The following is a 14,360-nucleotide window of genomic DNA, read 5'->3' on the forward strand; positions in this document are numbered from 1 at the left end:
GACACACTTTCTTGTTGAAAGATATATTTCATATCACTGTTAAATTCTACGTAAGAAATAGTCAATGGGAAAATGGGAAGTTTGTATACAATTGAATCTAATGAGATGGAATTGACAAAAGGTGATAAAAATGGGGCTTGTATGCGAGATTAGTACAAATATAAGGGTTAAAAGGCGAGGTTTCCCGGCCGTTAAATTTGAGAGAGAGAAATAAAAAAGGGCCAAAGGAAAGCGCTTTCCGCTTTAAAATTTAACAGTATAAGGGGCTGTTTTCAAAATTATCCTCTTGCTCCCTTTTCGCTTTAAAATTACGGTATACTTTCTTTCTTTTTTTATGATGGAAAAGATGTAAAGTTGTAAACTATATCATTAGAGGAAACTTGAGAAACCTTCACAGTATATACAGACCTTACTCGAGGCCCATCGAGGAGGACGACTCCACCCCGTTATCTTTTTTAAAAACACTGGGCCGCGTGACGGGTCCTGACTTTCAGGCCCGCTCGCAGGCCCGTTGAACATGGATCAGGCGCTAAGCCTTACCTTATTCTTTTTTTTTTTTTTATAGTCTTGATTTGTTTTTAAATTTTGAAATTTTTTTATATTTCGTTAAATAATATTTAAGTTTTTAATTTACTTCTATATGATTTTTTTTAATTTTTTTACATGTATATTAATTTTTAGTTATATTGGATTTGTTAAATGTTTTAAGAGATTAGTTTGATTCATTTGTAATTTAAATATATTAAATTTATTTTTAGAAATAAAAAATATTTATTTCTTATGATATTTTTAATATGTGTAGCCTTGCATAATATATTTTTATTTTTTATTTTAACCAATAAATCTTGTGTGTGTGTCAATTTCTATTTGAAATTAAATTTAATAAACAAATTTATTAAATACAACCAAGTAAATTATCAATATTATTATAATATTAAATATGTTGATCTATGTTTGTCTTTTAGTTTTTCCCATTATTTGTAGGGAAAAAAATAACAAACCAAAAATGGTTTTGTTTGAGGTGTCTTTTCTCCCTCTCTCTCTCTTTTTATTGAACTTGACTTTTTTTTCTGCTTGTTTTTTTTTTCATATTCTAAAAAAAAAATAGTTTTAAAGAAAATTCATGTTATTAAATTTTATAAATTCCATGGATATGTTCATAAGTTTGACTGATTCACTTGGTTCATATATTTGACTAGTTTAGCTTTTTTTATCTTTTCAACATCTCAATATTAAATAAAAAAATTGCAATCCCACTAGAGTTTGGTGTTTAATTTTGTGATCATCTAGTTTTTGTTATCACATAGTTAAATAAAAAAATATTTTTAGAAAAAAAATTAATCTCACAGGAGTTCATCACCTCATTCACAGATTTGATGTGTTAGCGCAAGTTACCTGGTTTATTAGTATGATTCACAGGTTCGGAGTGTTAGCCCAGGTAACTAGGTTCGTAAATTTGATGAGTTTATCTATCACCGGATGAAAATGATATTTTTGTTTTTGGTCCTTTGATTTTTATTTTTTTTTCCTTAATTCTATCGTGCATTATTAGATTGGCTGAAAAATAAAATGCGTGCTTTATTTTTTATTGTTCTCTATAGGGTTATCATTGTCTCGAATAAATATTTATTTTTTAGGTTGATATTTAATTTTGGTGAACATATATATTTTTATTATATGATTAAAAAATATATTTTATAAAAAATTATTAAACTCAATATAATCCATGAGACATGTCGCCAGGGAGTTGAGATCAATCTAATTTGTCACTATTTCAGTATTTTTTTTTTTAAAAAGTTGTATTTTGAAAATTTTGTTAAAAGCTATGACATGTTTTTATTGATTATCAAAATTATATTTGTGCCAATGAGATCAATTAATTTAATTTATGCTACCTCCCTCGTGATTTAGTTGGAAATTCAAGTTATGTAAAGAGCTAAGTCGCGAGGTCTAAAGATTGGCCATTAAACCATATTTAATGACACAATAAAAAAAAAATCTCTATATTTTTAATATTTTTTTAACATTTAAAAATATCTATCTAATCTGTGGTGAATTTCAGGTCAATTAACTAACTAATACACAACAAAACCACGTAAAAATCACTTTATTGCATAGTTGTTTCTTCTTATTCTTCTTCTTCTCCATCATTTACTTTGTGTGCTCTTAACAATGTTGACCCCTTCAAATTTCAAAATGTTGTTTTGCCAAATTTCTCTCTCTCTCGAAACGTGCTTTTACGATTAGTGTTTCCCTGGTCATTGAAAATGAAAATTTTGCTTGACAAATAAAAGAAAAGGACAGTTTACCTATAGAAATATAATATTTCATAAAAAAAAAAAAGGGAAACATTGGACAGTGAAGTCTTGCAAGGAACACCCGATGCTTACCGGTGCATGCATTTGCACATTTTTTCCTACCCGAGAAGGTATATAGACGTAGTCAAATATGAAAATACACTTGTGTCTTAAAAAGGGACACGTTTTACGTTAGGCGACATGAGCAATTGAAACTAGAAAATCCAGGAAGTTTATGTTGGAATTCTTCTCGTGATTCTTTGTTTAAAAATATAGTTGTGATTATTTTTTAAAATATTTTTTATTTTAAAATATATTAAAATAATACTTTTAATTTTTAAAAAATTATTTTTAAAATTAACACATCAAAATAATCAAAAACATATAAAAAATTATTTTTTAACAAAAAAAAAAATTTAATTTGACCGACAGAAGGATTTCCATTTCTCAAAAATAGGATAGTTTTTTAGGCTAATTTCCATATCAATGGATACTAAATCTCTTTTAAAACAGTTTTAATAGTACATTTTTTTTACATAAACCTAAAATAATGCTTAAAAAATAGCACTAATTAACTTTCTTGATCATATACAGCCGAACCCTCTGAAATCTGAATGTTTTCCATCTGAACACATACGTACTGCTTGTTCTCTCCTTTTGACCACCTAAAAGAATAGTTCAACATAGAGAGGGGAAAAAAAAGGCCCCGAGAGTTGCCGCGATTCGGTGAAATGGCGAGCTGCCGGTTTCTTTTTGCTATCTCATGGAAGGACCCTTGAAGCTGTCAACTTTGACTTGACTTTCTACTTATAATTACCATGGGATCTTGCAGTTAATTACATAACAGTAATAAACTCCTTTACCTTTTGATATGTTGCCCATTTTTTTGTTTTTTCAATGTTCAAGAGGCGCTAAAATGTGTATATAATAATTCATATCAACAAAAGTTATTATTTGTTCTGAATGTATTAGATGGCTTGTTTAAAACTAGAAAATAAGAAATCTAGTTTTGATGTACGAAATTAATAGGTTTTTTATAACTCGGAGAGTATCAGTACCGTAGTAATGATTTTTTATTTAAATTTATAAACAAATAATTTTTTTTTAATATTAATATATTAAAATAATCTAAAAATATAAAAAATAAATTTATTTTTCAAAAAATACTTATGGACGTTAAAAAAAAAACCAATAAAAAGGGACAAGCCTACTTATGTGGCCAGTAGCCCTCACAGTCTAGGCACAACAATGCAGTTGTGATCTATCACCGAGCTAAAAACCCCTATTGTGCGGGCTTCATGTCGGAGCTCTGCTATGCCAAAAGGGAGAGAAACCCTGAACTCAAAGATACTTTTATTGTAAAAAATAAAATGAAACAAAATATTACTTCATAGCATTGACTAGTTTTGTTGTCCGCGATGAAAAATCTGAAATGCACATTCAAATGCAAATTCAAAGTTTGACAATCGTGATCAATAAAATTAATTAATTGATTATTCCATGTATTAATAAAATAAAAAATTATTAATAATAAATAAAAACAAAAAAAAATCACATGACGTGTCATGTTATTTAACATATTTATTTAATCAAGTGTCAATATTCTTTTTGAAAAAAAAAGAAAAATACAATTTGAAGTGAAAAACTAACTTATTAACATAATTTATATGCTTTAATTTATTCAGCTTTGCATCATGTTGTGGTTCTTTGCATGGTCTTAGTTTTAACTACAACTGTGTTGGAGTTAGCTCAGCGTGGCTCATTTTATCAAACTAACCCACATGCTGACCTGGTTTTTTATGTTAAAAACTCAATATGGCTCCCAAAAATTTTGAAGTTCATTATTGTTCTAACATTTGCCTAATTTAATCAAGCGTAATTGGGTCGTCAAAGGATAAAATAAAACAAAAAAATAAGGATCAAAACAAAAAACAATAATATATTAAATTAATTTTAATCCACTCAAATTAAAACTATTAAATTCATAGCTCGAAGTTATGACATGAACATAATAAGCTAACATGATTTGGCAATTTGTCTCATTCATTTCTCTTTCCATCTTTTCTCTCTAGTTGGGCCTTAATTGAGCTCAAGTTTGATAACTTTGAAACTAGATTAAAGAATCATCCAATAATTAGAAATCCTAATCAAGAAATTGAGAGTTATCAAATAATTAGGAATCAAATAGTTTTAATGTTACAACTATAATTTGTAGCATAGCTTAATGATAAAATTGATATAAAAGTAATTTGGATATAAAATTTTTGGTATTATATACAATGTTTATATTAAAAAAACCTAATGTCTATATTGTGGAGCCGAAAAAATAAGAAAACAAAATTATATCCCGAAACTTCTTTCACCCAATATTTTCCTTGGCCAAGAAATTTACCATTTTTTTTTAATTCAAAAATAAAAAAAGAAAATGCAAGAGATTTACTTAAACTTTTGAGTGGGGTTGCAAGATAAATGAGTTGTCTAAAATAAACCTCAAAAAATATAAATACAAGTGTTTGTTAAACCAGAGTGATTAAGATGAATTTCTTATTTTTATTTTTATTTTTTTAATGTATTGATATCAAAAATTATTTTTAAAAAATAAAAAAATATTATTTTTAATATATTTTATAAAATAATAATAATTATACTTTAAAACACTCTGGAATCTCAAAAGGACATGCAAGGGGCGTTTGATTGAATGAAACAGTCAACAAAGAAAAGTACTCAGCATAGCTTGAGACAATAAATTAGCGAACAGAGTAGCGAAGCAGAGAAACAATCAACGCGGTCAATTTTGGTATTCATTCAAGTCTTCGCTCTCTGAGAAGCATTCTCTAGAACAGGAACAACCAAATCTGAAATCCCTTATCCATGCCTCCATAGCTTAATTAGGAGAAGGGAGTGGATAGGCAGCACCCCATTTGCGAGCTATAAATACCACAAGTTCTCCAACCATACCAAGACAGAAAACCCTAAATAAATTATATTAAGCTCCCACTTCACAGTTTCTGGTGTCTGTTCTCAAATATCCCAAACCATGGTGCTCGCAAAAATTGCTTCGCAGTCCGATGTCTCTGTGCACTCTACCTTCGCCTCTCGCTACGTCCGAGAGTCCCTTCCAAGGTATATAGAGCGCAATTTGTTGCTCTTTTTTTTTTTTTTGTATATATAATTGTGCGAGCTAGAATGTACAGTATGTTGATATATGCTGGACGTGGATATATTATAATATGCGCAGGTACAAGATGCCGGAGAACTCGATACCAAAGGAGGCAGCGTTCCAGATCATAAACGATGAGCTGATGCTTGATGGGAACCCAAGGCTGAACCTGGCATCTTTTGTCACTACTTGGATGGAGCCTGAATGTGATAAGCTTATTATGGACTCCATCAACAAAAACTATGTTGACATGGACGAGTACCCCGTTACCACTGAGCTTCAGGTCTCCCAACTCTCTCTTTTTAAGAATCAACGTTTATGTATTTGGTGTTTTCACGAGCTTTGTTCAGATTCCTTTTAGCTCTCTATGTGCACTACTAAGAAAACAGTGTTTTTAATTATTATTTTTTGGGAGGAACATTTTTGTTTGTCTTAAGGAAACGATGCACGCGAATTTGTTTTCGATTTTTTTTTTTCGTTTTCTTGGACTATTGAGTCAGAAAGATGAGATTTGACTTTTCAGCTGAAGGAGTTCCCAGTCCTATGGTGCTTAGTTTGGTCAATATCGTATCATTTAATAAGCATAGAGGCAGTCATCAGACCTGGTATTTCTACTTGAATAAGATACGCAACTATGAGCATTGGGAGAATGTTTAAAGACCTAGTCTGTTTCTGTCAAGTCAATATATGTGTGATTTTGACGAATTAAATTAGCTAATCAATTCAAACGAGTTTTTCTTTTTTTATAATCAATCAACCAGACATTTTTTTTTAGCTAAATTGCGGGGTTGGACAAATCAAAATATATGTTTAATTATAATTAGTAGTACTCATTCGATCGGCTAACACTAAATCACTTGATATTTTTCTACAGAATCGTTGTGTGAATATTATAGCACACCTATTCAATGCTCCGTTGGGGGAATCCGAGGCTGCAGTCGGGGTCGGTACTGTAGGTTCATCGGAGGCAATAATGCTGGCAGGGCTTGCATTCAAGAGAAAGTGGCAGAATAAGCGCAAGGCTGAAGGGAAACCTTATGACAAGCCTAACATTGTCACTGGTGCCAATGTCCAGGTATAAACCTTGCACCAACCCTAACATCATATTTCTCTTTTTTATAATGATTACTAGTAGTGATCTAAAACAGATAAAAAAATAAATAAAAATCAAAAGTTTTTGTGATAAAGAGGAGGGTTGGGCCCCTCCAATACCAAGGCCCATTATATTGGGCCGGAATAGAACATGAAGGCAAAAGAAATATGAAAATAGCAGTCTATTGATCATCAAAAATCTTCCCCTTACGTGCAATTCAAGATTATTTATTCTTGACGAAAAAATGAAGTTGCTGTAGAAGGAATTTTCAGTTTATAATCTCTGTATGTATTTATGTAGGTATGCTGGGAGAAATTTGCAAGGTACTTCGAGGTAGAGCTGAAGGAGGTGAAGCTGACCGAGGACTACTATGTAATGGACCCTGTGAAAGCCGCGGAAATGGTGGATGAGAACACAATCTGTGTCGCAGCCATCCTGGGCTCTACACTCAATGGAGAATTTGAAGATGTCAAGCTCTTAAACGATCTTTTGGTTGAAAAGAACAGAATCACAGGGTACTAATCGCTAGCTCACATTAATCCTCTAGCTCATTAGGTTGAAGCAGTACCATGCATGTACGAACAGTGCATAATCCTGTGTGTATAGAGTATGCAATTTGATTTCTTAATTTTATGTTTGGCAGGTGGGATACCCCTATCCATGTCGATGCAGCTAGTGGTGGATTCATTGCACCGTTCCTGTGGCCGGACCTTGAATGGGATTTCAGACTCCCGTTGGTGAAGAGCATTAATGTCAGTGGCCACAAATATGGCCTTGTCTATGCCGGAGTTGGGTGGGTTATTTGGAGGAGCAAGGAAGACTTGCCTGAAGAACTCATTTTCCACATAAACTACCTTGGAACGGATCAACCCACTTTCACTCTCAACTTCTCAAAAGGTGATTGAACATTTAATTCGAATATTAATGCAAGGCAAGGCACCTTAACACGTTTAACATGGAACACTAATGCTTTTCAATTTCAGGTTCTAGTCAAATTATTGCTCAGTACTACCAACTAATCCGCTTGGGCTATGAGGTGAGAGATCTAATAAAACAACGAACCATCTCTCTTCCGATACGTTTTTTTCACCTGGAAAAAAAAAACTAAAATTTTCTGCTCACCAGGGGTACCGGAATGTGATGGAGAATTGCCATGAAAATGCTATGATGCTGAAAAAAGGACTGGAGAAGACAGGGCGCTTTAAGATTGTGTCAAAAGACATCGGAGTACCTCTTGTGGCCTTTTCACTCGTGGACAGAAGCTGGGGGCACGACGAGTTTGAAATCGCAGAAACGCTACGTCGTTTTGGTTGGATTGTGCCAGCCTACACCATGCCAGCAGATGCTAAGCACATCACCGTGCTTCGTGTTGTTATCAGAGAAGATTTCTCCCGCACCCTTGCTGAGCGTCTTGTGCGTGACATAACGAAGGTTTTGCACGAGCTTGATTCACTTCCTGCAAAACTCTCAGCTAAAATTTCTGTCAACGGTGGAGAGAATGGAAAGATTAATGATACCGACGCCGGAAAGAATGGCACTACTGTGGTCAAGAAAACAGCCGCTGAAACGCAGAGGGAAATCACTACTTACTGGAAAAACTTTGTCACGGCCAAGAAATCCAACACAAATAAGATTTGTTAGAGCTGCTTAGCTATAATATTGATTGAAAGAGAACCCTTCTCAAATTTTTATTTTTATTTTTTAATTTTTTGTCATTACAAATTTGTTTGTTCTAAATCTGTAGTCCTTTTTCTAGCTTTGCATTTTTCCTCGGAGAGAGTTTGTAAACCTTGCTCTAATTTAACTGCATAATTGCATTAGTATTTGATCCGTCGAATTACTTCAATTTCGATTTTATGTTTTTACTGAAAAAAGATTATTGGTTATAGCTATACCATTTCTTATCGTTAGATTTGTGGTTTGTTTTGTGGATGTAATAAAAAAAAAAAAGTGCTGATAACAAAGCAAGTTATTACATATATTTTGTTTTTTTGTGTTTTATATATTCTCATGAATCCCATTAAATAGATTTAGAATTGTTTAAAGTTTACGAGAAGATTACTTGAAGATCTGAACTTCTTTTCAGCTTTGAATATATACTTAAAAGATGAGTAGATTACTTGAAGATTTGAGCTTTGAATATATGCTTAAAAGACGAGTAGATTACTTGAAGATCTGAACTTCTTTTCAGCTTTGAATATATGCTTAAAAGATAAGTAGATTACTTGAAGATCTAAATTTCTTTTCAGCTTTGAATATATGCTTAAAGGATGAGTTATCGCAACTACAACTCGTCTAATTATTCAATCTCTAATGATAATCTACACGAACTACTAGTGAGAAATCTTCTAAATTCTTTTAAAAGAGAGAGATTGTTATACCTTATAGTGTTAACTCTTTTCATTTGTGTTTAGGTGTTTTTGTATTGTATTTTTCTCCTTAAATCTTGCAAGAAATAAGAGACATAATATTCTATTAGTAGGGAAATCTAAAAACCCTATAAATAGTAAAATATCAATTTACCCTTTAAAATAATATCACATATATTATTTTAGGCTAATTTTAAAATTTTATTCAATCAACTCCCTGCTCAATTTTTCTAGTTCTAAAATTATAATTCATTGTATAGTTTACTCTCTAATCTTTAATTTCTAAAACTTATTTAAAATCAAATTATACTAGATTAATCAACTCATTTTAATGATTCTTATGTGTATGATTCATTAGGTTTTCTAATAAGTTAACTCAAATATAAATCATAATTCTAAATAAAATAGGATTAGATAAATTAAACAAATTAATTTATTATCAATTCAACAAATTAATTTGTTATCAATTCAATATAATATGTATTAATCTCAACAACTCTAATTGATAACTAATCTTAACAGAGAATTGACTAAGAATATTTTAGAAACAATGCTTTGATACAATAAGAATCTTATAATTATAACAACTTTATAATTTTTTTTTGCAAAACATTTTGTCCTAGTAACTTTATCTTTACTCTATATTCATTAATCAAATATCTGATTAATATTAAAATAAATAAATTTTTATTAATAAATTAAATATATTTACATGAATAAAGTTAATGTTATATATAACTAACTAATTGACTATATAGTATATACATTAACACAAGTCACATCAAATTAATTCTCAAATGTTTTACTCTACCATAAAACTTTATCAACGTGAAGATATTTTTTTATGTTAAAACAATTAGAGTTTGTTTGATATTATAATAACGATTGTCTTATAAAGTATTTTTTTATTAAAAATATATTAAAATAATATATTTTTATATTTTTTTATATTAGTATATTAAAATAATATAAAATACTAAAAAATTAATTAAAAAATTAATTAAATTTTTAAAATACAAAAAATACAGCGTGGAATTCGCTCTGTGAGCCATCAACAGATCAGTGGGCTCCGCCAGCCTCCGACAAGTGGGTAATTGGGCGTCACAATCATGGAGGAGTATCTGATTCTCATTATTCTTCTTTCAATTTCATATTTCAATACACACTCACACACCTTGTCTTTCTATTGGTATTTGAATTAGAACCCAACACTGAAGGCTTAACCACCATCACCACCACCCCATTAACACCCATGGCCTCGATGACCCACACAAAACGCCACCGCGTAGGCTACGCCCTGCCACCCAAAAAAACCCGAACCTTCATCCAACCCTCTCTCATCCACCACGCAGACCAACACAACATTGATCTCATCCCCATCGATCCTTCAAGACCTCTTATCGAACAAGGACCCTTGGATTGCGTCATCCATAAACTCTACGGTCCAGATTGGATGTCCCAGCTCCAGCACTTCTCCTCTCTGAACCCTGATGCTCCCATCATTGATCCTCTTGATTCCATCCAGAGACTCCACGATCGGATTTCGATGCTTCAAGTCGTAAGTAATTTAAAAGTTTCTGAAAGAAATCAAGTTTTAGATGTGCCTCGACAACATTTTTTTTCTGATTCAGAAACCATGATGAAGAATTCCGATGATTTAATTAAGAAATTAGGGTTTCCGCTGATCGCCAAACCGTTAATGGCTGATGGGAGTGAGACCTCTCATAAAATGTATTTAGTTTTTGATAAGGAAGGATTAGACAAGTTAGAGTCACGGATGGTTATAATGCAAGAATTTGTTAATCACGGTGGGGTTATTTTTAAAGTCTATGTGGTTGGTGATTTTGTGAAATGTGTCAAGAGGAAATCGTTGTCCGATATTAAAGAGGATAAATCGGTTACTTTGAAGGGTCTGCTGCCATTTTCGCAAATATCCAATTTGGAGGAGAAGACTGATTGTGTTTGTGGTGGGGAGTTTGACAGAGCGGAGATGCCGCCAGTGGATTTTGTTGAGGAAGTAGCCAAGGCAATGAAGGAAGAAACTGGGATCAGTTTGTTGAACTTTGACGTGATTAGGGATGCTAGAGATGCTAATAGGTATCTTATTATTGATATAAATTATTTTCCTGGGTATGAGAAGATACCCAATTATGAGTCTGTGTTTACAGATTTTTTATTAAATTCCATGAAAAAGAACAAGAGTGGAGATGTCAGCATGGTGAGGGAGCATGGTGATGATTGACCTAATGGGACCGTTATAAGTAAGCAGCTGTATGTCCGTTTCTTCTTCGTCTTCTTCTTGGCGATTTCATGCTTACTCTGTTTTATCTCCTGTCAAATGTAGCTTCTTTTTTTCAAATACTTGATGTTTCAGTATAATAAAAAGCCTTGCAATTATGCAAATATGCCATTGTTTATTATCTTGAATCTCTTTAAGAGGGTGTGTTTTTTACTAATTTAATTTACATCGGTTTCCTTTTCTCTCTGTGGCCATTGCTTAACTTTTATGTTGCTAGAGGTGCAAATAGGTTTTGGGCTATAGGATTGTGTGTGGTTTTCCTTTGTATGGAAGAACTGAACCTAGAATTTGATAATAGTTTTATACAGGTATGATTGATGGTTTTTTTAAAATATATTAAAATAATAATTTTTAATTTTTTAAAAATTTTATTTTTAATGTCCATACATCAAACTAATTTAAAAATACATTAAAAAATTAATTTAAATAAAATATTCCAAAATTTTCAAAGCTCGAGTCCAACCACAGGCTAGACACCTAAAAATTGTTTTCGTTAATTAACAAAGGAGGGAGTGACTCCGCTGAAGCACTAAAATGCACAAAAGCCCGGAGAGAGCTCTAACCAACTCAAGAAAAGAGCCTAAAAATGAAGAAAAACAGATCAAGCCCAGCCCCATAAAAATAAGCCCTGAGAAAGCTAGGAGAAATCGGAGATCTGGCAGTGCGTGACTTCATAAATCACTCATAAAGAAATGATAATTTTGTTCAAGTTTTTGGAAATAACATTTTTTTTAATTTTGAATTTCATTTCTTGAATATTAGCTCTTATTGTGCTACTGGAACTAGACATAAAGAAGTTGGAACTAGAGCTCTTAAATATTATGTAATTTTTAATCATATTTGGAAGTTTGATAACTTTTATTTTGGATTTTTCTAAAAAATATATTTATATTAAAAAAATTAAATTGATATTTTTTTTATATTTTTAATATATTGATATGTTGATATTAAAAATATCAAAAAATCATTTGAATATATATATTTTTAAAAAATTCCGTACTTCATAGTAACAAACAGTTCTAGTAATAATTCTCCACACACTATTTTGTATCGGAGTGGCCAATCGAGTTTCTTTATTCATGGGAAGAAGAGAAAATGCTCGAAGGAGAAAAGGAAGAAGAAGAGGGTAATCCATTTATGGAACAAAAACTTACGCGTCCACTTAAGAAGCTGTTGTTTCCTAGTGGAAATGAATTAAATCATTACATGTTGAAAGCACAGAAAACCATATTCTTCTTCCGCGTTTCCACAGCAACCCCACTAAAAAAAGGCACTTTTTTATTATTATTATTTTGTTTCCTTCTACATTTGTAATGCCTATAAACATGAGCTACATATTTGGTAATACATGTAGCAAAATCCGAGTAAATTCGCAGTCTTGAAGCCTAGAAACAATGACCTATAACATGAGAGCTTGGGTTGTGACTGTGTTGGTTGTTTTGGTAGCTTCAAATGCTTTTATATGTGATGTTAATGCGGCCGGAGAGTGTGGGAAGACACCAATTAGGTCAGCAGCTGCGAGCTTGAGCCCGTGCTTGGGAGCGGCGGGGAATGCAAGGGCCGCTGTGCCACCAGCTTGCTGCTCCAAAGTGGCTGCCCTGATCAAGACATCTCCAAAATGTCTTTGTGCTGTTCTGTTATCACCTTTGGCAAAGCAAGCTGGAATCAAACCAGGAATTGCCATCACCATTCCGAAGCGTTGCAGCATTAAAAACAGACAAGCTGGAAAGAAGTGTGGAAGTAAGTGATAGTATTCCCAATTTGTTTCCGTTTCTTTTTTTGCAACATGATCATCTTCCTCCCGTGTTTCAAACACCAAGATCAATAAAATGTTTGCCTTTTCATCTCAATCAATAAATTTTGCCAAATAGACCGTTTGAAAAGGACTCAAATGGATCTTTTAAATCTGATTTGAGTTTGTTTTTGAAGAAAAAAAACCATCCCTCGATGCATTGATGCTGTTTGTCACCATCTCATAACCATTCTGGCCACAGTGAGACTTCAGTAGTTTTTATAATAAGAAGATCAAGGCAGCCCTCCGTACTCATAACAATCCCAATTCAATACTGACTGGGGAAATTAGAACGAACATTTTATGAATGTGTGGTGTCAAACAAAATCAAAATTGAAAAATAGAGGGTAAGAACATTTCCTGCAAAAATACAAGGGCGGGGGTTATACTACCTTCTAATATCCCGTCTTGATTTGATTAGAAATAGAAACCCAACTGCATCTCAACTGACCTCATGAACTAAGAGTCCAGGAATCTTACCATGACAGGCTAACAGCTACTCTTGCCATTGTCTCTTTGCAGAGTACACGCTCCCATGAGCATGACGGAAGTCCGAGCATAGACGGCAGGGAAACAGCAAACCCCACGCGAGAAGAGCAGAGAGTGTGTTAATAAGAGCTGCCATTGAGGGTCAGGTTTTGCTATATAACCACTGGCCCGTTAGATTTGAAGGCGGCAGCAACAGCAGTTGTTTTTGATGTTGTTTGTAGCTTCATATGTGTGCTACAATTAAAATCTTTTTTTGTTATATTAAAAATAAATTCAGCTTATTCGATCACGCATATTTTCTCTCCCTCTAAAGTACAAAAGATATCTGCAGCTGCTGAATATCGTTTCTTATGAAAAAAATAACAATTTAACTCCATGGCGAAGCACTAAATTCTTAAACAGTAAACAACTATTTTCTATGTCCATTTTCATTACATTATCATTTTCGATTTAGTTTTGTTTTTATAAATAAAATAATTAAACTATTTTTTTTTAAAAAAAATCAAAACCGATTTAAACTGATTGATTTTAATTTGGTTCGTTTTTTAGAACAAAACTAGTTCAGTTTGGTTTTTTTTTTATTTGGCTTGTTTTTTTTTCGGTTTGGGTTCTGTTTAGTTTTTTTTTTTTTGTTTCAGACTTATAAAATCAAACTGAACCGATTGTTTTTTTTTTTAGATTTTAATTAATTTTTTTACCATTCGGTTTTTTTTAATTTTTTTTAATTTTTTTACACAGCTCTGTTACATTTCCATACAAATTTATATCCATGGAGAGAAATCCAAGGAATTAATGGGCTAGCAAACATTGCCCTAATGGTAACAAAACAACCGACAACCAACAGGTTCGATGAAAACAAAA

The 14,360-nt window shown here is 32.2% G+C and overlaps 3 protein-coding genes across 3 annotated transcripts; all 3 read left to right on the top strand.

Moving 5' to 3' along the window:
• The first annotated feature begins 5,061 nt into the window (after nt 1-5,061).
• On the top strand, nt 5,062-8,396 carry LOC118046490 (glutamate decarboxylase 4). The gene is made up of 7 exons (XM_035055419.2): nt 5,062-5,420; nt 5,536-5,740; nt 6,332-6,532; nt 6,851-7,065; nt 7,194-7,447; nt 7,534-7,586; nt 7,676-8,396. The coding sequence occupies exons 1-7, from the start codon at nt 5,335-5,337 to the stop codon at nt 8,189-8,191; spliced, it is 1,530 nt and encodes a 509-aa protein (XP_034911310.1). The 5' UTR covers nt 5,062-5,334; the 3' UTR covers nt 8,192-8,396.
• A 1,681-nt stretch (nt 8,397-10,077) lies between these two features.
• Nucleotides 10,078-11,322, top strand: LOC118046489 (inositol-tetrakisphosphate 1-kinase 1). The gene has a single exon (XM_035055418.2). The coding sequence runs from the start codon at nt 10,172-10,174 to the stop codon at nt 11,159-11,161; it is 990 nt and encodes a 329-aa protein (XP_034911309.1). The 5' UTR covers nt 10,078-10,171; the 3' UTR covers nt 11,162-11,322.
• A 1,193-nt stretch (nt 11,323-12,515) lies between these two features.
• On the top strand, nt 12,516-13,788 carry LOC118046487 (uncharacterized). Its single transcript, XM_035055417.2, has 2 exons — nt 12,516-12,958; nt 13,533-13,788. The coding sequence occupies exons 1-2, from the start codon at nt 12,613-12,615 to the stop codon at nt 13,547-13,549; spliced, it is 363 nt and encodes a 120-aa protein (XP_034911308.1). The 5' UTR covers nt 12,516-12,612; the 3' UTR covers nt 13,550-13,788.
• The last annotated feature ends 572 nt before the right edge of the window (nt 13,789-14,360 follow it).

This window comes from Populus alba, chromosome 10, assembly GCF_005239225.2.
Source record: "Populus alba chromosome 10, ASM523922v2, whole genome shotgun sequence".
Classification (NCBI taxonomy): domain Eukaryota; kingdom Viridiplantae; phylum Streptophyta; class Magnoliopsida; order Malpighiales; family Salicaceae; genus Populus; species Populus alba.

Coding starts and splice junctions, on each gene's coding strand:
- LOC118046489 (XM_035055418.2), top strand. CDS start 10,172: ATGGCCTCGATGACCCACACAAAACGCCACCGCGTAGGCTACGCCCTG.
- LOC118046487 (XM_035055417.2), top strand. CDS start 12,613: ATGACCTATAACATGAGAGCTTGGGTTGTGACTGTGTTGGTTGTTTTG.
- LOC118046490 (XM_035055419.2), top strand. CDS start 5,335: ATGGTGCTCGCAAAAATTGCTTCGCAGTCCGATGTCTCTGTGCACTCT. Junction 6,533..6,850: donor TCACTGGTGCCAATGTCCAG/GTATAAACCTTG, acceptor GTATTTATGTAG/GTATGCTGGGAGAAATTTGC. Junction 7,066..7,193: donor GAAAAGAACAGAATCACAGG/GTACTAATCGCT, acceptor TATGTTTGGCAG/GTGGGATACCCCTATCCATG.